Source organism: Equus caballus, chromosome 16, assembly GCF_041296265.1.
Source record: "Equus caballus isolate H_3958 breed thoroughbred chromosome 16, TB-T2T, whole genome shotgun sequence".
NCBI lineage: Eukaryota > Metazoa > Chordata > Mammalia > Perissodactyla > Equidae > Equus > Equus caballus.
Genome location: NC_091699.1, coordinates 73,935,083 through 73,959,387, shown reverse-complemented (window position 1 = coordinate 73,959,387; position 24,305 = coordinate 73,935,083). Strand labels below are relative to the sequence as shown.

At 37.6% G+C, this 24,305-nt stretch overlaps 1 protein-coding gene across 1 annotated transcript in view; it reads left to right on the top strand.

Annotated features, from left to right (window-relative positions):
• Nucleotides 1-24,305, top strand: part of KCNH8 (potassium voltage-gated channel subfamily H member 8) — a 338,704-nt gene that overhangs the window by 302,067 nt on the left and 12,332 nt on the right. The window contains exons 13-16 of the mRNA XM_023620873.2: nucleotides 2,055-2,093; nucleotides 6,460-6,818; nucleotides 9,179-9,285; nucleotides 11,995-12,071. Of these exons, the coding sequence (XP_023476641.1) occupies nucleotides 2,055-2,093; nucleotides 6,460-6,818; nucleotides 9,179-9,285; nucleotides 11,995-12,071 (582 nt within the window). The remainder of the gene's footprint in view (nucleotides 1-2,054; nucleotides 2,094-6,459; nucleotides 6,819-9,178; nucleotides 9,286-11,994; nucleotides 12,072-24,305) is intronic.

Genomic DNA, 24,305 nt, shown 5'->3' with positions numbered 1-24,305 from the left:
ACTTCTAGCTTTAAAAGACTGAGTTTCCCTTAAACTAATATTCTCTGCCCTTGGCAGAATCTAGATCAGCATGAAGTGTTAGCCAACAGAATGAACATGTCCTGGCACTCTTTTTAAATAAATGTAATTAATACTATATGTAAATGAAATGTTTTATTCAGAGAGCTTATCACAGTAGTGTTGGCTATATGATGTATACTTATGGCATAGGATTGCTATGAAAATTAAAGGATGTGGCTGGGGAGCATTTGTCAGGGTGCTGATCACATAGTGAATACTTAACGGATTGATAAGTGGTAGGATGATAATAACAGTGACATTGGTTAGGAGATCTTGCTACTCAAAGTATGCCCTGTGGGCCGACAACATGAGTATTATCTGGGAGCTCATTAGAAATGCAGAGTCTCAAGCCCTACCGAGACTTTCTGAATCAGAATGTGCATTTTAGTGAGATCCTCAGGTGATCTGTGTACACAGATAAGTTTGAGAAGCACTGATTTAGAAAAATAGCCTTGGGATTCAGCAACTTGACAGAACTCATACTAGTAGTAAACTAGGGAGCTGGCAGTCAAACCCAAATCAGAAGACCCTAAGGCCAGGGCCTTTCTCCCCCACCCCACCTCCCCCGTCAGAGGCCATCTCTGACCTGGAGCTCTTCAGGCTTTCTGAATTCCACTGGGATGTTCTTTGATCCAAGCTGCAACGGAAAGTTTGTAAAACACATTTTTGTGTCTACCATAGTAGCTACAACACTGTAATTTTGTTTTATTTTTCACATTTTTAATTATTCAGCTGTTTTATTTGTCGTCATTTAGGGAATTATTACAAAACTTATGTCTACAATGCTTCTGATTAATGCATATTTAGGCAACTAAGCAGATGCAGAATGGGTTGACTGCTTTGATAAAATTAAACATTGATGAAACATATATTTGCAGAGCGATAATGATGCCAGCATTTGTATAAATAATAACATCTATTTCCCTAACCATCTAGGAAAAAAAAAATCAGTGGGAGGGTGACAGAATTACCAAATATGTCTCTCTTGCTAGGCAGATCATTTTCAAGTGCAAGGTTTGTGTTTGTGTGTGAATAAAATTATGTTAATTTATGGTATCTATTTGCCACTTGAAAATGAAAGAAGTGTATTTGAGCAAAAAACAATGCAGATGAGACCTGAAGCATGTTTCCAGGGTATGGCAAAATTTCCAGAGCTTTGCACATCATGGAAGGTGCATGTTTTTTAATGCACTTCTCCGCAGTACCGCAGTTTGATTTTACACAAGATGTGTCCTGAGAGCCAAGTTTAAGTGATTCTCCATTACACATTTGTTTTTTCACATTTTAGCGTCTCTGAAATTAGGATCTGTCTCCCAATGGATAGCATGTCACAATTTGATTGGGAGGATTTTTTTCTTCTTTATAATCAATGGGATCTCACTTTCAATTAAATAGGGGATTAGGATCCCCCATGAACTTAATCCTAGTCCACAAGGAACATCGTAGTGAGTAAAACAAATGGGACAGAAAAGGACCCATCATCTCTGCCCATATTCAAGTAAGAAGGGGAGGCGGATAAGCAGAAAGAAATGAGATTAAACGAAAAAAGATTCCATGGGTTTCTGTTTTCACAGAGCCAGAGAGAAAAAATCATAGAAGAGAGAACTTAGCAAAAGGGCAGTCTAGAGAGTAAGGGAATAAGAAACAAAAGGAGAGTGATTGAAGCAATAAGATGGAAAATATAGCCAATAAGCCCCCTATTTTGATCATTATTTCCTAGATGCGATGTCCTGTCCTAGACGTTTAGTTTGCTGCTCTCTTTTCTTATCACACACACTGGGCAATAGAGCTCCTGGAGGGTGGGGTGTGGGAGGTGTTTTCAGCATCTTTCAGGAACTATGTTCTCTTCTCTGGTCTACACAGGTGGATTGGTTGTCCCCCATCCTCTGAACTTCCATCTCTTTCCCCTGCCTCCCACCTTGCACCCAGTCTCAAACCATCCGGGAAGGTTTAAATGATTGTTACAACTTCCGCTTGTTTGTTTGTTCTTTCAGGTGATATCAAGATTGTCGAACAAATCTACCATCTCACAGGTATGGCTTTTGTCAAAGAGTGAAATGTTTATCTAAAATCTGTAGGACTTCCATTAAATGTGTCTCTCCCTTGAGAGTTTTATGTATTTACTTTTGACTTTCCCTAATACACTTCCCAACGAGCAATGTGGTGACGGACTTTCTTGAGTTTGGCAATAGAGAAGAATTGAAGCTCATATATCTATTTAAAGGTTTTATTGTTAGTGCTGAGAAGTAGTTTGTCACCAAAACCTGCCAAAAGTAGCAAAGTCTTGAGGTATTGATTTTAGAAGTCCTTTCATTGTGTTTGAAATCAGCAGTCAAATAGTTTTCTTGTAAATATCCAATGGATGGTACAACATGATTATCCTTAATGTAAAAAACATGGTTTAGAGATATTCTGGAAGTAGTTTCACTTGAGCTCTTAAGGCAGTCCAAATATTTAAGTAGCTTCCAATTTCACAGAAAACTTTCCCAAAGAAACAGTGATTTGTTTATTTATTATCGAGATTTTTATTACCAATAATCCTGTGACAGGAATCCTATAAACAGCTCCTTTTCTTGCTCTGTACTATTCTTGAGGCAGAACCCAACTTTCACACACACATACACACACACACACACACACACACACATGCATACAGAGGCACACAAATAAATCAAGTTACATATGACATTATGAAGACATTGATAATTTACTGAAGACGGTAATGGACGGAGCAAACCTTTTTTTTTCTTTTTTTTGAGGAAGATTAGCCCTGAGCTAACACGTGCTGCCAATCCTCCTCTTTTTGTTGAGGAAGACTGGCCCTGAGCTAACATCCGTGCCCATCTTCCTCTACTTTATATGTGGGACGCTTACTACAGCATGGCTTGCCAAGTGGTGCCATGTCCACACCCGGGATCTGAACTGGTGAACCATGGGCCACTGAAGTGGAACATGTGAACTTTACCTCTGTGCCACCGGCCGGCCCCAGGGTTTACTTTTAATACCATTGAGAAACTTCTTAAGAGCTCTTAAAACATTTCAGTGCTTTCAACTAAGTTTCTCTCTGACGCTAGTTGTCTTCTCTCTCTCATCTCTACAAAATCCCTCCTCAGGAACTAGCAAAATGGTCATTATGTTTCAACTCTTCTCAACAGGCAGCCTTCCCTCACTATTGTACCCCTTTTCCCCAGACCTTTCCTATGTTCTCTTTCCCATGAAGAGAAATTTAGCCTTCTTTCAGATTTTCCAGTTTGAATTCCTCAGCAATTTATTGTGCGCTGAAAATGAACATCCCTCCCAAGAATATCCTATCCTTAACTTAAAAAAAAAATCTTATGTGTAATTTAGGCTGAGGTTCATTTGAAATATTAAAACTACCAGAATAACCGGAGTTTTCAGACAATTGATGTTCATTTCTCTCTCATGGAGAAGTCCAGAAGTGGGCAATATAACAGTGTGTCAATAGGGTCCCAAGCTGTCTTCTTTCTGCTTCATCATCTTCAACATATGGCTTCTTTCTTCAAAATCTCCTTCTTCTCTAAGATGACTGCTGGAGATCCATCCATTTCATCCATATTCCAGACCAGAAATCAAAGACATGTGAAAGAGTGAGATAGAGGCTCCCCTCTTTTAGGAGCCTTCCTACAAGTTCCTTATAACATGTCTACTTACATGCCATCATCCCAGAACAGCCTCATGAGACAAACCAAGAAACAAGAGAAGCTGAAAAAGGTGATCTTTGAGCGGGGTGTGTCGTTGCTAAGAGTTCTCTTAACTAAGAGAGAAGGGGAGATTATGTGAAACTACATAACCAGTGTTCTCTGTAGCACCTGCCCTCATGTAAATGTTTCCGTTTTCTTCATGATCATCATCACAAGGGGAAGCAGTTATTAAGCATTTTCTGTGCTTTTGGCTGCTGTACTTCCATTATCTAATGTTTAATTTTTTCCTCACACTATTCCGAATTTTCTGCTGAGGAAACCAAGGTTTAAACAGTTGTATTACTTCACCAAGGCTATAAGTAGTAAATCACAGGACTTCTGGGACTGTGTGACCAAAAATCCATGCATTCAACTACTAGATTTTGTTCTGCTTCCCCTTTAGTCAAGAGGGGTTTGATTGAATCTGAGCATTTATGAGTTTGACATGACTATCCCAGCAAATTGTCTTGAGCTAAATTAGAGATTTCTTTCACTATGATTATAAAAACCTCATTGCCCTCATGGAAGCATTTGTCAAGAGAGGATGAAGGGGCAGATAGAAGAGAAGGAAGAGATGTGTGGTTGAACTTTACAGCAGTGTATACGCAGGTGAATCCAGCTACACAAGGGAAGTAGGTGTTTCTGTATAGCTGGCCTGAGGAAAGCAACTGATACTCCTGCCTAGAAGCTGCATGTGGGGCTGGGTGTTTAATAATGAAATAAATTTGAGTCCTGTCTGTAATGATGGTAGGAGGGGTAACTTATTCTTGGCTTAAGTAATATTGGCTGTCTTGATCACAAGAGTCAGTATCTAAGCAACTTGTCTAAGGTACCAAGTCTCCATGACAAAATGGAAATACAAAATTTAAACAAACTCGTAGAGATACAAACACCATAGGTTATTAGTCAGAGGATTCTGTCAGGGCCAATGGAAGCTCCTTGAAACAAAGGAATGATTAAACTGCCAATGCAAATGTAAACACAAGTCCAATTCGAGAATGTACTCATTGTTTTTCATTGCTTTGATAAGTTTGCCCTGTTGCGTCTTTACTGAGTGAGCTAACTTTTCCATTCTACGATACTGGTATACAAAAGTTTCCCTGAAATTTCTCGTAGGTCCAACTTTTGTTAAAAGCATAGCATTGTAAAATGTTGTGTAAAACAAACAACAAATAAAAGCAAGACCATTACTATCCCAATAAAGACTAATGGCATCACCATTAATTAAAAGAATCATATCTAGTTGGAAAGTCTCATAATGCCATTGCCTCAAGAAATTTTGAGCCATTAAGATTAAAATACAGGGCCGGCTCCGTGGCCGAGTGGTTAAGTTTGCGCGCTCCGCTGCGGCGGCCCAGGGTTCGGATCCTGGGCGCAGACATGGCACCGCTTGTCAGGCCATGTTGAGACGGCGCCCACATCCTACAACTAAAAGGACATACAACTAAGATATACAGCTGTGTACAGGGGGGGTTGGGGAGATAAAGCAGAAAAAAAAAAAAAGATTGACAACAGTTGTTACCCCAGGTGCCAATCTTAAAAAAAAAAAAAAAAAAGATTAAAATACAAATAACTTCATGAGTAACCCAACCATTTCACTTCGCAGCTATAGACTAAACTGAATGAGCCACCACAGGTTCAAGTACATTTTTTATATCTATCATTGTAACTGTTATAGTAAAATCCACATATACTAAAGAACCAACTGTTTATTAAGATGAGGTAATAACCACAACAGATCATGAGATTTAAATAGTACTCTTAGATCTTTTCAGTTTGTTGTCTTATTTTTCTTAGAAATTATGATGAGCAGGTATAATTGATTATATCCTCAAAAGAAACTGAGGGACAGAAAAATGAATCGACCTTTTGGAGCAGGGAAGCCATGCCTGGGGCAGAGCGAAAAACACGTATTCGTATAGTGACTCTGCTGAGGGCAACTAGCTTAGCTGTTTGGTGTTCTCTCTGCCCACCTCTCCATCATTACCTCTGTTGTCCTTGCCCATTCTCTTGCTTGCTTCTTCTTAGCCTATAAGGTTGAATGACTTCAGCCAAGAGTCCAAGGATGGGGTTTGGCAAGACTTTCTCCTTCCTTTCCCAAGGCTCTTCAAGGGGAGCAGATCAAATCGTTTGCTCCATTTCCTGCCAACTAACTCACAAGAATAAGGAGAACAGGAAACAGAGTAACTGAGGACACTTCTGATCTTCTTCCATCTCTGTGATCCAAAATAGGAAAGATTTTTACTCTCAAGGATAATATAATTTTACTGGTTGATCTCCACATAAAGGTCCACTGAAAACCCTATAACTTTAAAATAACAAGGCCCAAGATCTTCCAGTAAAATTGATAATGTCTTTATTCCTAAGAGTATACCATCATATACTATTACAAGTGGCAGGCTGATTAAAATCTAGAAGAAAACCTTATAAAATGCACCTTTCACGCAGAGTTTAAAAGGCCAAGAGAAGGTTGATGGGATAACCTCGGGAAAGCAGAGCAGGTAAGCCTGGGAAAGATCAGAAATGGGGAGACTTTTAAAACCCTAATAAATAATAGCAAAATCCACAAGTCTTTGGTTTTAATGAGAAGAAAGTCGCTAAGACTTTTACTTTGTTCAGATGGGACCTCCAGCGTAAGTGTTATACCTCTCAAGAAGTCTTTGCAATCTGCACTAATCTATGTTATCCACTGATTTAGTCAGAGCCCAAGGGAAATGGCAGCATCAACAAGAGACTCCCATCCATTGTGGAAGATGAGGAAGAGGAGGAGGAGGGGGAGGAAGAGGAGACAGCCTCCCTCTCTCCCATCTACACCAGGGGATCCTCCTCTTCACGCAACAAGAAGGTTGGAAGCAATAAAAGCTATCTAGGCTTAAGCCTGAAGCAGCTGGCTTCAGGAACAGTGCCGTTTCACTCACCTATCAGAGTCTCCAGTTCAAATTCTCCAAAAACCAAACAGGAAACTGACCCCCCTAACCAGGGTAAAAGGAAAGAGAAGAACTTGAAACTGCAGCTTTCGACTTTGAATAGTGCTGGACCCCCAGACCTCAGTCCAAGGTAAGAGCACATCATATAATTCTTTCCCAGGTGAAAATGGCTGCCTTTTATTCAGACAAGAATCTGGCTAGTAAATTATTCAGCCTTCTGGGCCTTTCGACTGCACAGGTTCCTAGCCTGGGATCTTCAGCTTTCCTGAATTTTGTGTGCAATTTCTGCCTCTATGTGGAGGTGTGCGTAGCAGGAGAATAAATAGTTTTAGTCATATTCTCAAAACAGTCCATTAAATATTCAGAATTCCTTTTCTACTCCCTTCATCCATTTAGCTCTACTTAATACTATAAATGTATATTTCTACATTGTAATTTTATCATTTATAAATTTATAATGAAAATAAAAGAGATGGAACAAAGCCCATTGATGTTATCCCCTCATATCTCATCTTACCCAAAGTTTTATGAAGGAATGAGCTGAAATTAAGGAGGGAATGAAGTGTTGATTTTCATTTTTCATGCTAGTTGCTTCATTATTGTGGATGACTGAAGCTTAGTTTTAGTTCTGACCTCTTCAGTAGGTAACATGCCATGGCTCTATTTTTAATCTAAAAAAAATTTACTTTAGGATCTACTAAAAGTGATAGTGAGGGTAAAAAATCCTGACTCAGAAAATATGAAGGGAACAGGATGGTGCACTAAGCAATTGTAAAAATCACAATGCAGCTGTGTAATAACTTTTTGCTATTAGTACTGTCCAGTCGATTCTGACTCCTAGCGACCCTGGGTACGAGAGAGCGGAACCCTGCCCAGTGTTTTTGCACCATCCTCTCACATTCTGGTGCTATATCAGACAATGCTCCACTGTTGTTCGTAAGGTTTCCATGGCCAGTTTTGTCAGAAGTGGGTGACCAGGTCCTTCTTCCTAGTCTGTCTTAATCTGGAAGTTCCACTGAAACCTGTCCCCCATGGATGACCCTGCTGTATTTGAAACACCGGTGACATAGCTTTCACCATCACAGCAACATGCAGCCACCATAATAGGACAACCGACAGATGAGGAATAATAAATAGAAGCAAGAAAAAAACATATTGAATGTTTCCTATGTTCCATGTACTCTGTTAGGTAATTTTACATTCACTATTGCATTTAGTCCTCTCAGAAATTCTATAAAGTAGTTCATACTATCTTTACTATAAAGATCTAAGAAGTGAAACTTGAAGGTTAAGTATTTTGTCCAAAATCTCATAGATGAACTTCTGAAATCTGGATCCAAATTCTGTTTTTCTACTTGTAAGGCAAGTGATCTTTTTGATATGCAATATATTTGATTATTCATTTGAAGAACACAATTTATCCATTCAGAGAGAATATTAAGAAAAAATAAGCAAAACAGGCTTAGTGAAAAGTAGGTGGACATTCAAATGTTAGGAATTCAGTTGGAAGTGGTAATTTGAAAACATTGCTTAACTCTTCTCCTTCCTATATTTTTGATAAAATTAAAAATAATAAATTGTAAATAGAGGGAAAATGTATCAGAGATGGAAAAAAAGATTTATGTACAATTGATCCTATACTTATAAAAAGAACACAGTTTTTTATATACATAGAAAAAAGAGAGAGAGAGAGAAATGTTAACAGTAGTGGTGGCTTATAGGAGATTTTTATTTTCTGATTTTTGATATGTGTATGTCTACATTTTCCACAATAGACTTGTATTTTTTTTAATAATAAGTGAGTTACATATTATATACCGAGGAAAGAAGACTAAAGTCCTAACAGCAATTTAACTATGATTCTTCAACTGTCTCTTCAGTTTTGTCCAAGTCCAGAGTGAAAGGCACCAGAGTTATTTTCTGTGACGCTGTAATCATTAGGGTGAAACCTTTTCAATCTGGGTAGAGCAGTGATTTAATACAAATTTAGATAAGAGAACTTCTGTCTCTTAAGGTTTTGAGTCTGAGAATATATGATTCTAAATTCTATAGCATTCCTGTCCAATAGAAATCTAACGTGAGCTAAAATTGTGAGCCACATATGTAATTTAAAATTTTCTAGTAGTCACATTTTTAAAAAGTAAAAAAAAAAGTGAAATTAATTTTAATAATATATTTTAACTCAATTTGCCCCAAATATTATCATTTCAAATGTAAATATAAAAATTACTAGTGAAATAATTTCTTTTTTTTTTTTACTGAACGCTTCAAAATCCAGTGTGCATTTCATACTTCCAGCACATCTCAATCTGCACTAGCCACATTTCAGGTGCTCAATAGCTGTACAAGGTTGGTGGCTGCCATATTGGATAGCATAGCTCTAGAGTGTCTAGAATTTCAGAAATTTAACACAGTTTTTTAAGGCTTTTAGAAATACTGGAACTCATAAATATAAATGTACAAGTCATCAATTTCCTTTATTTTGAACAGAATTGTTGACGGAATTGAAGACGGAAACAGTAGTGAAGAAAGTCAGACTTTTGACTTCGGCTCTGAACGAATCAGGCCGGAGGCCAGAATTTCTCCTCCTCTCGGAGGTAAGCTCTGTATTTAGTCTTCTCTCAAGAGGCGAGATTTCTTTTAAACTTGTAATGTTTGGCATAGGCACTTTTTTTGCCTTCCCATTCTTGGAACATTCTCCATGCGATAGAACTTTACCAACACTATGGAATAATTGGACTTGAGTCAGTGCCATGTCCAGGCTATTAAGATCTCATTTGTACTTGTTCCTCCATCCAGGCTGGATGCCCTGCCACTTACCAGCCCAGGTAAACGGTATGTCAGGACACTCAAACTTCTGCTGCTCATCAGAGAGTAATAATGTTTTCCTATTGTAAGTGCAGACTAGTCCACAAAACCAACGTTACTCAGAGGAAATGCTGTGTCGGTTGTGCACTGTAGGAACATCGGTTATATTTAACCAACTTATTTGGCAAGAGATTATGTATGTTCATTTTGTCAGAGGATAAACAACTTCAGAAGAGTGTAATAATGTTGCACACGATGGACAACTATATGAAGCACTACCCTTTAGCTGGTGAATTAATGTAAAAGCACCCCCAGACTCAGCCCACGCTCCTCTCTCTGCCTTTCATTCTTGATTTCATTGCCCATAAAAAGAAATCTGGGGGCTGGCCCTGTGGCCGAGTGGTTAAGTTCGCGCGCTCCGCTGCAGTAGGCCCAGTGTTTCGTTGGTTCGAATCCTGGGCGCGGACATGGCACTGCTCATCAAACCGTGCTGAGGCAGCGTCCCACATGTCACAACTAGAAGGACCCACAACGAAGAATGTGCAACTATGTACCTGGGGGCTTTGGGGAGAAAAAGGAAAAAATAAAATCTTTAAAACAAAAAAAAAAGGAATCTGTCAACATGATGAAGGGCAGAAATAAATTCTAAAGAAGAGACATCTGTAGCTTATAAAGAAAGAATAATGAACAAGTGTTAAATAGGCATAGGCAATACAAAGCAATTACCAGCAAACTACCAGAAGCAAGGCCAGCAATCCCCTGCCAACTATCTCCTCTTTACACCCAGCTCTGAGATCTGACACGCTTGTCAGAATCTCTTCATAGACAAAGTCAAGCCCAAGAAAGTCTTTGAAGGTACAGTTCTGGAAGTGTGTCTCCATTTGGAATACCAGTATTCCATCTCAATCAACCATCTTTCGTCCTAGCACTCGTCATCTTCTGGGGAAATGGAAGACTCCTTGATGGGGACACAGTGGGAGGGAAGGCAGAAAGAGAAGGAGTGCAGGTAGTCTACAGTCCTAATTTATTCATTCAATTAACTTACATGTGCTAATATTACTCTGCTTGGGGTAAGGAACACAAATCATAGTTATAGTCAAGCTGGTGTGAGTATTTGCTATGAAAGTTGGTGATGGGTCCCAATTGGAAATTTCCTTTGTTGGCTCACCTGGACCTGGAGACCCACAGAACCGCACCATGTCCGTCTACCTATTTCTGGTCTCACCATCCTCTTAGCTTCCTCTTCTCCTTTTTCTCACCATCTATCCCTATACTCATCCATTCAAGCAACAAATTCTCTTGACTCTACCTCCTAAATATCTCAGTTCTGTCTAAGACCTTCTATCCTCACTACCACCAGCCTATTCCTTGCCACATCCATCTTTTGTCTGCATTCCTACCAAAGTCTCTTCTCTGGTCTCACACTGTTCTCCATACAGAGTGAACTTTGTTAAAAATACGCATTTATTCTTCTTACTCTACTCTTATGCTTAAAACCCTGATGGCTTCCTATTGTCCTTGGTATGAAATCCAAACCTATTGCATAATTACTTTTTAAATTTCTCTTTTCCCTGTTAGACTCTATGCTCTATGAGTGTCCATCATATTTTCTTTATTCATCACTGTCTCCTCTAAAGGAGGCTTAGCCTATTGTATAGGATCTCTAATCATTTGTTGTATGAATGCATTAACTTTGCAAAATCTCTCTTCAAACTGAGCTCTTACTACCTTGCTACTGAGGATTGTTTTGAGTGACTTTTTTCCTCCCACAAACAAGTTTTCTACCCATAATTTACCAGAATTAGAATATTAGGATGGTCACATCATGAAATATATATATATATAATACATATATATGAATATATAAATGAGTTCTAGCAAAACCTGTCTACTCCAGCTAGCAGTGACTCATCTGTACTTTTGTCCTTGACAGAAATAAATGTATTTGTAAGAGTAAGGTAGAGAAAAAATGGAGATGAAAGAACCAGGAAATGGGAGAAATTACCTTTTAGAGCAACACAGAAGGAGACAGAAAACCTGCAGTGGAGATTAGCACCTGAAATAGAGGTGGGAGGAAAATGCTCTGATGGCACAGGAATCAATATTCGGAAAAGAAAGAGAGGAGGAAAAGAACATTCCTTTTCCATGGCTTGGGTACTGGCTCTGATATATTTTTAAAGAGTATCAAGAATTTCAAAGAAGAGAAAACGCACTATCTTGGAGCATGGTGCTTGTATTTAGAGAAGGGAGATTTGCCTTCAAATCAGTGTGGTCAGGTCACCACCATGATGTGTGCCTGGTTCCAAAGAGCATATCAGGCACCATCCAGAGGAGCAGGAGAAGCTTGTCCAATCTCAGGGAGATAGACCTTATAGAGCACAGACCTCAGGAAGGGTGAAAGGTAGTAGCTTGGGCTTCCTTCCTTATTCCAATTGCCCGAATACTCAGTACAAGTTTTGTTCTTAAAGGTCTTATTCTGTGTGTGTGTCACTTTTCAGACCCAGAGATTGGAGCTGCTGTGCTCTTCATCAAAGCAGAGGAGACCAAGCAGCAGATAAACAAGCTCAACAGTGAGGTACGGAGCTTTCTCTTTCTTCAGTCATGCTGGAGCAGTAGGAGGAGGTCTAAATCCTAGTTACCAGCAAAAGCAGTATAACAGAGGAATTCCAAGCATGTGCTGTCATGTCAGATCACCGTGGATGAATTCCCACTAAGCTCATATGAGTCATGTGACTGTTGATTATCACTTACCTTCTCTTAAGCTCTCTCTCTCCACATGTAAGAAGGGGAGAGTAATCATGCCTCCTTGATGGCCTGTTGTGAAATTAAATGAGATAACCTAGGTAAATCACTTAGCATAAAGTAAGCACTAAATAAATGATAATCATTATAATGAGGGCCATTATATTGATATTTGGTTTAATTGGTGCTTTTTCACTTTTTTCATGTACTTTAATTTTTAAATGAGTTAAAACAAGATAATTAGTCCACAGATGAATCAAAAGTAATGAATCAGAGGAGTCAAATGGCCTGAAACTCTACTCCTTTCTCTGACACATACTTGCTGTGCAACGTTGAACACTTTACCTCTCTGGGTCTTACTATCTATCCATGTAAAATAAGGTAATTTTTTAAACAACTTTATTGAGGTGTATTTTACATAACATAAAATTCACCCATTTCAAGTAAACAGTTCAAAGATTTTCAGTAACTTTATTGAGTAGCTCAACCATCACCATCAATCAGTTTTAGAATATTTTTCCCTCCCCCAACAAGATCTCCCATACCCATTTACAGTCAATCCCCGTCCCTGCATCCCAGGCAACCACATATCTACTTTCTGTTTCTGTAAATTTGCCTTTGCTGGACGTTTCATGTAAATAGAGAAGGTAATTTTTGAATACATTTAATTAAATTAAAAAAATGGATTTTGAGACAACAATTTAGATGCAAATAGTTTATTTGGGAGGTTGTCTAGGAAGCAAGACGAAGAAGTAGAAAAGTAAGACAGAAAAGAAAAGAAAGCAAAACAATAAGGGAGTGTTAATGAGATAATTCACTCTGTGGGCAACTGGGGCTTCAGTCCTGCTGCGGACACTGAGAGACTGTGTAGGACAGCTCACAATTGTTCCACCACCAGGCGAGGAAAAGTGGAGCTGTGGACAGTTCCTGAGGGGTGAACTCCCTAGCTCTTCACGCAGGCCTAGCTGCAGAGGATGCTGGGAACTTTCCTCAGAGAGGAATATGCAAGAAGACCTGGACCTGTCTTTGGTGACCTTCAGGGTAGACCTGGGGCAAACATGTGTGAGCAGGCACAGACAGTGTAATAAAATCCCCTTCTAGGACTAACGTTTTAGATTATCTGGTGAGATCTTGGTGGAAAATGGAACCAAACTGATGATACTGATGAGATTTGAGAAAAATTAAATACATATAATCATAATCAGTTTCCAGTTATCTATGATAATGGAAGACTGAGTAGCTTGTCATAAAGTCCAGAGGTCTTTCTTAAACGTGTGTTTCTTCAGCTTAGTGAAGATGTATGTTTTCCTGTCATCTCTCCTTCTGCGCCTATGCTCTGGAAGTGAGATTGTTGCTAACAAGAAGAGGGCCAAAGGGCAGACAAACAAGATAGGAACAGAAAAACTAACTGGGTTGAAAATCCTTAAATCACAAGGATTTGGCTATCCACTGGATCACCCAAATAGCCTCTTGTTAAAAATACACCAAAAAAAAAACAAAACAAAATAAACTCAACACCCTGTTGGAGAACTGGACACTAACCTCCTATTGAACAATTTCTTTTCGGATATCGTTCTCAGCTAAAACCACACATTAAGACCATGTGAATTCTTTTCTCTCACATTTGAGATCGTTTAACGGTTTTAAGAACTGATTGACCAATATCTTAGCTCAAACACTAGCATTAATGATTATTCCTGAAGAAAAAATATGTTTATATCTTTACCTTTTGGTAGGTAGATAATTTTTCCAAGTTACAGCTGTAAATCCACACACTGTATGATTTTCCTTTGACAATGTGAGCCAGTGATAGACGTGTTAAAACCGATAACCACCTGAAAAACAAAATATTTCCCAGTGTGATTCTGTATTCATGATTGATTTTCTAGTGAGATGACATAAATCTTTTTATCTTGTCATATATTGAAGTAAAAAGGGCAAGATAAAATATCAATGGTCCAATTATCCTTCCCTAAAGAATTAGCTTTTCCTTATAGGCAAATATCAGATTTCTTCATGGTTGAGGCTTCAGTACAAAAATCTTGTCCTTTACACAGAATTTAATTTATACACAGTCTTGATCCTTTGGGTAGCGCATTAAAACACAGTGAGACAGGCTGAATGAAAATACAATTTGGCTTCAAACTGTAAAATTATCCCCCTTCTAACCTCCTACTTGTTTTCGTCTTGTATCTCCTACAAAGTAATGCTGTTTATACAGCCATAGAAATCTGTCTTCTAAAGTCCAAGCCTAATTTTTCCATTTCACCCTGTTCCTGCTACTCGTGTGTGTGATAATTTGATTGCTGTGTCCTTTGTTTATTCTATTTTTTGGTTAGGATTAAGCAAGAGAAGAATTGATAATAAATGTGGGATGTACTGCATGATAATAATTCTGCAATCAAGAGGGCAATCCCCAATATACGAGAAATGTTGAGCATTATGTGAAGCTTGAGAGCATTGCCAAATCCCCATTCTATTTGTTCAAACATTTAAAACATAAAGAAACTGTTCATTGATATGTAGATTTCATAATCAGCTGGCTAAATACAGAACAAAAATCATAAAAGGAGTAATACTGGTAATAACCTACATTCACAGAATAGTTACGAGAGTTGAAAAGATGTAGGGCAGCTGCTAATATTAGAAAGCTTTTGAAAACACTGCCACTGCTTTACAGCAGGGAAAGAAAGAGTGTAATTCTAAGAAAATTGTTTAAAAATAACAACAAAACGTCACTGTGGGGGCCACGGGCTGTGTGAGTCAAATGCACCATTTCTGAAAAGGTTTGTAGGTAAAGGTTAGAGGGTTTTCTCACTTCTGAAATCTGGTTGACCCAGAAAGACATTGAAGCAAAGCCTACGAAGGGAGGCTGCACGTTCTGCCACAGCAGGCATAGGGCATAAAACACTCTAGTAGAGAAAGAGAATAAGCTTTAGAGAGAGACAGACATTTAGATCCCCATTTATAAAGTTAACTGTGACTTCAGCAAAGTGTTCTCCTTCCCTAAGTTCAGAGTTTTCCTCTATCAAATGTTAATAATAAAAATCTGTAATAGAGCATTGTTGCGAGGACTTCATACCGTATGTAAAGCCCCAAGCATGACGTCTTCTCTTAATAAGTGATCAATGCTCATTCCCTCCTCATAGAAGGTTATGCTTCTGTTCAACAAAAGGTGACTCTCAAGTTACCCCCCCACCCCCCACCTAACAGTACCCAGAGCAGAGTAATGGGAGAAAGAATTAGTCAATGTTTATGGAATGAAATGAAAATGAATGAGTTAAGGGAAACATACTTAATCATGAAAATGACTACCTTCACCTGAGACTTTCCTTTTACTATGAAGATTCTCAATATAAAATTAGAATAGAAAATGGTAAGGTAAATTGTGTATATTTCAATGCATCTTATTTTAGCTAAGTAGTTTGATGCAATAGTGTTACTGTATTAATGACATAAGGCTTATAGATTTAAGGGCAAGAGGATCCAGCAAGCCAGTTTAACAATGCCAGTTTAACCTGATATTACACTAAACACATACATGGCAAAATGTTGATAAAACTACGCAGAAAAAAAAACTACCAAGCTTAACAAAAAGATAGTCATAGCTAAATCTTTGTTTTCAAAATGAGAGAATGCAGGTGACTTGCTAAAACAGCCTTGCTCACCAAAGTGCACTTTGACTCAAATGCTCTGATTGCCAATTTTTTAGCATTTTATTTTGTATATACGTAGAAGAGCCAGTTAATATTAGGCCATTTTAATCCACCTTGTGTCTTAAATATATTAAGGAGGATGAAAGTGTAACAAGCCTAAACAAAAAATGAACTTTGTAGAAAAAACTTAGATTGACTTTTTTAAGAAAGAAGTCTTTCTCATACTAATAATTAACGCCTTTTTTAAAAAATTTTATTGAGATATAATTAACATATCATATAATTCATCTATTTAAAGTGTACAGTTTGAAGGCTCTAGTATATTTGTAGAGTTGTGCATCCATCACCAGAATCAACTTTAGAACATTGCATTACCTCACAAAGGAATTCTGCACCACATAGCCATCACCCCTAATGCCTGTAGCCTGCCCTGTGCAGCCCCAGGCAACCATTAATATACATTCTGTGCCTATAGAGTTGCCTATTCTGGACATTTCATAAAATAGAATCATACAATACGATCCTTTTGTGACTGGCTTTTTTCACTTAGCCTAGTGTCATCAAGGTTCATCTATGTCGTGGCATACTAGTCCTTGATTCCTTTTCATTGCCAATTAATATTCCACTGTATGGCTATAACACAAGTTGTTTATCCATTCATTAGTTGATGGACATTTGAGTTGTTACCATTTTTTGGCTAATATGAATAATGCTGCTATGAACATTTATAAAACATTGACACACATTTTTGTGTGGACACATGTTTTAATTTCTCTTAAGTAGTTAAGTGGAATTGCTGGATCATACGGTAACCGTACGTTTACACATTTGAGGAACTGCCAGACTGTTTCCCAAAGCAGCAGCAGCATCTTACATCCCTAGAAGCAGTACACGAATGTTCCAAGCTCTCTTCTTCTCTAACAATTTATATTTGTTATTATCTGACTTCTTGATTATAACCCTACTAGCGTATGTGAAATGGTATTTCATTGTGGTTTTCATTTGCGTTTCCCTGATAGCTAATAATATTGAACATCTTTTCATGTGTTTATTGGCAACTTGTATATCTTTGGAGAATAGCCTATTCAGATCCTTTACCCATTTTAAAATTGAGTTGTCTTTTTATTCTTGAGTTGGAAGAGTTCTTTGTATATTCTAGATACAAGCCATAATTTGTAATTTTCTTCTCCCATTCTTTGAGTTACCCTTTCATTTTCTTGATGGTTTTCTTTGAAGCACAAAGGTACTAATTTTTGTGAAATCCAGTTTATCTATTTTTTCTTTTGTTCTTTGTGATTTTGAGGTCACATATAGGAAACATTGCCTATCCCAAGGTCATAAAAATTTATTCCTGGGGCCGGCCCGGTGGCGCAGAGGTTGGGTTCGCACTTTCCACTTCAGCGGCCCAGGGTTCACCCGTTCAGATCCAGGGTGCTGACACGGCACTGCTTGGCAGACCATGCTGTGACAGGCGTCCCACATATAAAAAAATAGAGGAGGATGGGCATGGATGTTGGCTCAGGGCCAGTCTACCTCAGGAAAAAGAGGAGGATTGGCAGCAGTTAGCTCAGAGCTAATCTTCCTAAAAAGAATTAAAAAATAAAATAAAATTTATTCCTGTGTTTTTTTCTAAGAGTGTTATAGTTTGAGCTCTTACATTTAGGTCTTTGATTCATTTAGAGTTAATTTTTGTATATGGTGAGAGGTATGGGTCCAATTTTATTTAATTTTTTCATGTGGATATTTAGCTGTCACATCACCATTTGCCAAAAACACTATGCTTTCCCCATTGAATGGGCTTGACGCTTTTGTCAAAACTCATCTGACCATTAAGGTGAGGAATTGTTTCCTGACTCGCAGTTTTATTCTGTCACTCTATATGTCTACCCATATCCTAGTACCATGCTGTCTTGGTTACTATAGCTTTAAGTTTTAACTGGGGAGCTGGAGGTCCTCTAACTTTGTTCTTCTCTTTCAAGATTGTTTAGACTATTTGAGTCCCTTGAAATTCCATGTGGATTATAGAGTCAGCTTGTTGATTTCTACAAAGAAGTCACTTGCATTCTAATAGGGAATGTGTTGACTCTACAGATCAATTTAGGAGGGATTGTCACCTTAACAATATTAAGTCTTCTTATTAATGAATACGGGATATTTTTTCATTCTGTTTAGATCTTCTTTAATTTCTTTCAACAATATTCTGTAGTTTTCAGTGTACAAGTTTTGTGCTACCTTGGTTAAATTTATTCCTAAGTGTTCCACTATTTTTGATACTATCACAAATGGAAATGTGTTATTAATTTATTTTTGGATTGTTCATTGTTAGTGTACAGAAATACAACTGATTTTTGCATGATCATCTTGTATCCTGAAACTTTGCTGAACTTGTTTAGTAGCTCTAATAATTTTGGGGTGGAGTTTTTGGATTTTTACATAGAAAATTATGTCATCTAAAAATATAATTTTATTTCTTCCTTTCCAATTTCATTGCCTTTTATCACCTTTTTTTTTTTTTTTTTTTTTTTGCCTAATTGCTCTGGCTGAAACTTCCCGTACAATGTTGAATAGAAATAGAAAGAGACATCCTTGTCTTCTCCCTCCCCTTGGGGGAGGGGGTTTTTCAGTCTTTCACCACTGAGTATGATGTTAACTGTAGTTTTTTCATAAATTCCCTTTATCATGTTGAGGAAGTTCTCATATAGTACTGGTTTGTTGAGTGTTTTTATTGTGAAGGACTATTACATTTTGTTGAATGCTTGTTTGTGCATTTATTGAGATGATTGTATGGGGGTGTACTATAGTCTATTGATATGGTGTATTACATTAATTGATCTTAGGATGGCAAGCTAACCTTGCATTCCTGAGATAAATCCCACTGGTCATGGTGTGTAATTCTTTTTAAACACTTCTGGATTCAATTTACTAGTATTTTGTTGAAGATTTTTGTATCTATATTCGTAAGAGTTATTGGTCTGTAGTTTTTTTTTTTTTCTTGTGATATTTTTGTCTGACTTTGGTATCAGGATAATATTGGTCTCATAGAATGAGTTGGGAGGGGAGTCACAGGGAATATTTTGGCTCAAAAAATATATAAATAATTTCTGTTCAAATACCATTAACCAGAACTAATTTCCTAGGTACAATTAATTTCAAGAGGCAAGAAAGTATAATCTTCTGTGTACCTCAGAAGAAATGGAAAGCTAGATACAGACAAACACTACTAATAGCTAGCACAGCATTCAAAAGTTAATAGGGAGTCTTTGTCTCCTTTCCTTGTGCTCCAATTGAATGTCAAAATATCCCCAACTAAATGCATCGCACAATACCCAGGTAGACAGATACAGATAACGAAATGCCTTCTGCTGGAAAACAGAGAATCTCAGTTGTTGTCTAGGTTATACTTGACAAAGCTAGCAGATAAGTTTTAAATTTGTCTCACTAGATCAGATCAGCGAAGTCTCCTTGAGTCAAAGAAATTGAATAGTAATAATAGGTTGTTTTTAAATTAAAAGTTGCTTTACTGCTTTTCTACATGGCTATGAAAACTCAAGGTTCTATCAATAATTCACGTAAGGAAACCTACAATAATACCTTACAGTAAAGTTCATTCCTTGGTCCTCTGAATCAGCATTGTCATTATATCTTTCCGTTGACAATTAGTTCAACTGAAACACACTGATAGAATTGCCAGACCATCCCAACATCTGATGTACAGTCTCTTTTCTTCATCATCATGATCATTTATAGCTCTTGAGCATCAATTCTCAAAAGCAAAATATAAACAAAGACTGTACATTCACTTTTCGGCATATAAAAATGAAATTTAGGGGCCAGCCTGGTGGCGCAGTGGTTAAGTGCACACATTCCATTTCGGCGGCCCGGGGTTCGCCGTTCAGATCCCGGGTGCGGACATGGCACCGTTTGGCATGCCATGCTGTGGTAGGCGTCCCACATATAAAGTAGAGGAAGATGGGCACGGATCTTAGCTCAGGGCCAGTCTTCCTCAGCAAAAAGAGGAGGATTGGCAGCAGTTAGCTTAGGACTAATCTTCCTAAAAAAATAAAAGTAGGGAAAAAAAACAAAATATATTTAACTGCTATCAAAACCATTCTTCTTTTTTTATCTTAATACATATGTATGTATTATTGATGTTAATGCTAAATTTTGTGAACATAGGTTTCTTAACTGGATTATGTCTACCTAATTAATGATTTGTACAACTCCTTTTGGTTATTTTCCACTTTTCAAGCCTCCATGCATAGGCAGATTTGTAGCTCTCATGAGAGATTTGCTAAAAAGTAAATAAATAAATAAAACCCTTAGAAAGAGTAAGAATCTCTCAAAAGAAAAAAAAATGTATGCCACTCAAAAGTTTATCTTATGAAATGTGGACTTAAAATGCGTGTAACTTCTGGAGATTAGCTGTTTTATCCTCTTTCCCTGAAATTACCTGTATATAGGTCTTTTCTCATCTTTGATTAGAGAAACTAACTAAGGTCCCAAGTGGAGACCAATGCCACATTCCAAATGGGCAATATGAACAGAGTTGAATAAAAGGAGTCTTTACAAAGGAGTTGGTATGGTATAGGGAAACCACAAAGGCTAGAACAGCCCCTCCCACCCTGGTGCTAATAATGACAGAAGTTCACCACAACTCCTAGTTCTGAAGGGGCCGAAGTAGAGAGTGGTTATAGAATCTTGAGTCAGAGAAAGCTGAGTGGAAAAGGCCACCTGACAGGAGCTATAATCCTTTGTTGGGACCTTCTCTGAACCTCCGCTCACCTCAACCCTGAAGGGAAACAGACAGAGGAACACAAACCCCGACGTCCTGTTCTTACCTCCCTCTGATCTGCTCGTGTTCTGCAATGGCCAAACCCAGCCAGAAGCCAAAGAGCCAATGAGCCTGATGATGGAGTCCATGCAAATCAGCCTCTAAGGAGTAGATTTGGTTGGAAAGTGGCTCTATTCCAGAGATACAAATGGGAAATAGTTCAGTAAAATGAGTTACTATATATCTAACCAAGTATGGAAAAATTCAAATGAAATTTAAACAATTAGTTATTAGTTACTCATTACCAGTAATTAGCCAGTTTGGTGGTAGCTAGTTATTAACTGACTACTAACTGATAGTTTCAGAATAATTGGTTATTTTTAAAAAATGGATATGGGTGTTCCCATATCCCAAATTTTCAAGTTGATGTGTTATTAAAAGAACATACATCTCTGCCATTTTCCATTTATTAATAGGAAAATTAAGTTCAATAATTGATCCAGTTCAACAACCACAAATAATGTTGGATTTTTTTTATAGGATCTTAGAGTTGGAAGGGATTACAGAGGCCATTTTCTTTCTTATCCTCTCCCTGGTACATGTATTTCCCAATTTTAAAAATGAGAACACTAGGCCAACCCAGTGGCGCAGCAGTTAAGTGCACACGTTCCAATTTGGTGGCCTGGGGTCCGCTGGTTCGGATCCAGGTGCAGACATGGCACCATTTGGCACGCCATGCTGTGGCAGGCGTCCCACATATAAAGTAGAGGAAGATGGGCATGGATCTTAGCTCAGGGCCAGTCTTCCTCAGCAAAAAGAGGAGGATTGGCAGCAGATGTTAGCTCAGAGCTAATCTTCCTAAAAAAAAATAAAATAAAACAAAATAATGAGAGCACCATATATCTTTCAAAAGGGCTCCAATTCCTTTAGCATTGATTCCACCTCTAATCCCCTATGAATTTCCTTGATTCCTCCCTGATAGATCACAATTCCCAAGTTCCTTCTTTGAACTTCAACACCTGCTTTCAACCTTGCCCTTCAGTATTTGCTTTTATGTAGTTCCATATTATTTTCATGTGTACATTTCTTCCTTCCCCACATAGAGCACAGGCTCTTGAGAACTTGGATTATATCTTCAAAAACTCTGTGAATTGCCTCAAAGTTATTATTATCATTTCTTTAAAAGTATTGAAATTTTACTGAAAGTGCCACAAAGAATGCTGTGTATCTCAAGTGACTCATGTTCAGGACTAGAAAATAAATATACATGAACTCGTGAAGGCTTGGATCTTTTTCGTTCTTTTTATTAGAGAACAATCAGGCACCTAGAGAAATGAAGACCAACACTTCCCATTCACTTATGCACGGTTAGAAATAAACACAATGCACATAAATCAGTACTAAATTAGTCAAATTTCCTTTTGTGCTTAGATAACCACGTCTAGAATAGAATTTGAAATAATCAATTGTTTAAATAATGAGTAAAAGAATTGTTCTGAAAGAAATAATTAAGCAACCTCAGCTTGATAGTACTGTAGTTTCATAATGTGGTAGAATCATGAAATCTGAAAGTTGAGAACTATCTTAAAGGCAACCTATTCTGACCTTTCACCCTAATGCAGGAATTTTCTGTTTAAGGTTGCTGGGAAAAAGTTATTTTGCCTGAATATTTTCTGAAGTAAGCAGCTCACCATGCCCCACAGAAATCTACACCAAAGGTTCCCAAACCCTGGTTGTGCTTTCAGATTCTCTGGGAATATTTTTTCGCATAACTATAAATACTTTTTATAAATTAATATATAAAATAATGAATAAATATTTTTAAAATAACTATTTCTGTGGCCAATCATAAACTAACTGAATCTCAGAACCTCTAGAGTTGGCACTGGGCATCTATATTTTAAAAAATTCTCCAAATGCTTCTGATGGCAGTCCACTATGACAAATAATGGCCCACCTCATTTCTCAATTACTTTAGCTAATAGAGCCCTCTTCTTTATATTTGGCTGGTATTCCCCTCTGTAAAGTCTGTTAATCATTTTTCCTACTTCTATCTCTCTTGAGTTACATAGAAAAAGCTGCACAAATGTTCTTTTTTTAATAAAAATACTTGAAATTTTGAAGATCACTAATAGCTTTCTTCTTTCCCATTCTGTGCCATATTTTCTCTTCTATAAATGTTCTCTCTTCCTTGAAACTTTACTCATGTGACCCAAAATCCAGACTCTTCATCATCATGATCAACTTCCTTTGCCTCTGCCCCCTCCTCTTGACCCAGTTTCTCAAACGCAAGCACAACTGGCCCCAGTGCCCTACAGAGGATCTTTCCAGAACAGAGGTTATCCTCTATGAAAATGTTTTAGCTTATGAAAGTACCTCAAGCTCTTGTATTTGTTCCCTCTGCTCAGAAAGCACTTCCACAAAATATCTGCGTGGTCAGCTCTCTTCTCTCTTTCAAGTCGACGTTCAAATGTCAACTTCTCGGTGAGGTCTTCCTTCACCAACCTTTTTAAAATAGCAGCTCCCTCTTTCCAAATTTATTTCCAAATTTGTTTTCCCTCATAGCTCTATCAAATCTCTATTATCCTACATAGTTTATTTATCTACATTTTTTCATCGTCTTTATCCCCCCATTAGAATGGCAGTCCTAGGAGGACAATAATCCTTATCTGTTTTTATCTTTTTTCTTTGCTATATGATTGGCACATAGTAGACACATATTTATGATTGGTGAATGAATAAAAGATGCTTGGATTGTGCATTATATCTATTTTAACCATCAGGCATTTAAACATTGAAAAGAAGAGAAAAAGTGTCAATTTTGAGTTTCAAGAGACAATAGAAGTCCTGGCATGTGAGATGCCCCATCACAGATGAGTAAACTAAGGCACAGAGATGATCACATAGGCAGAAAGTGAGAGAGAAAGGCCTAGAAACAAGGCTTGAATCCCAGTTCAGTAGGTTTTCTTTTTATTGGGTTATCTTTCAAAGAAGATCATCCTTAGTCTGTATTGAAAAGATTTTCTTCTGAAATATCAGAAGCCCACATCAAGATGTGAATCTTTGGTTCCTTAAATTAACTATATATATATATATATATATATTTAAATTAAAGACTTGATTTAATCATGGACAGATAATTTTAGGGTAAGATAATTTTAGAAAGGGCTTTCAAAAAAGCCTGATAAAATATACTGTATGCTTATTCAAGGGGAAATATATGTTTCCCATTGATGACTATTTCACATGTTAGCAGTTTCAAATTTTAAAAATGGGAGGGAGTACATTTCAAAGCAAATAAAATGATAAACAGTAAGGAGAGACAAAGAGGAGGATCCACTGGTAATTTACTGATTTTTTAAATGTATTTTTTATTCAAATCTGACAATGTAACGAGGTACTGTTACTACAGCCCTGTGTTGCCTTCAGTTGATGACCTGCAAGCTCACTTTCTAAACTGAATCTCCTCAGCTTTAGAGATGAAGGGATTTCTGTTCAAACAGCATTTATTAAAGCATCTGTTAGGGAAATGCATTTCTGTTTAAAACTCCATTATCAAAGAAGCTTGAGTTGGGGAAGGTGTGTGCCAATGGTTAAAAGAGAGCTCTTCCTGGAGACCTGAAACAAGCTTTAGGTACCA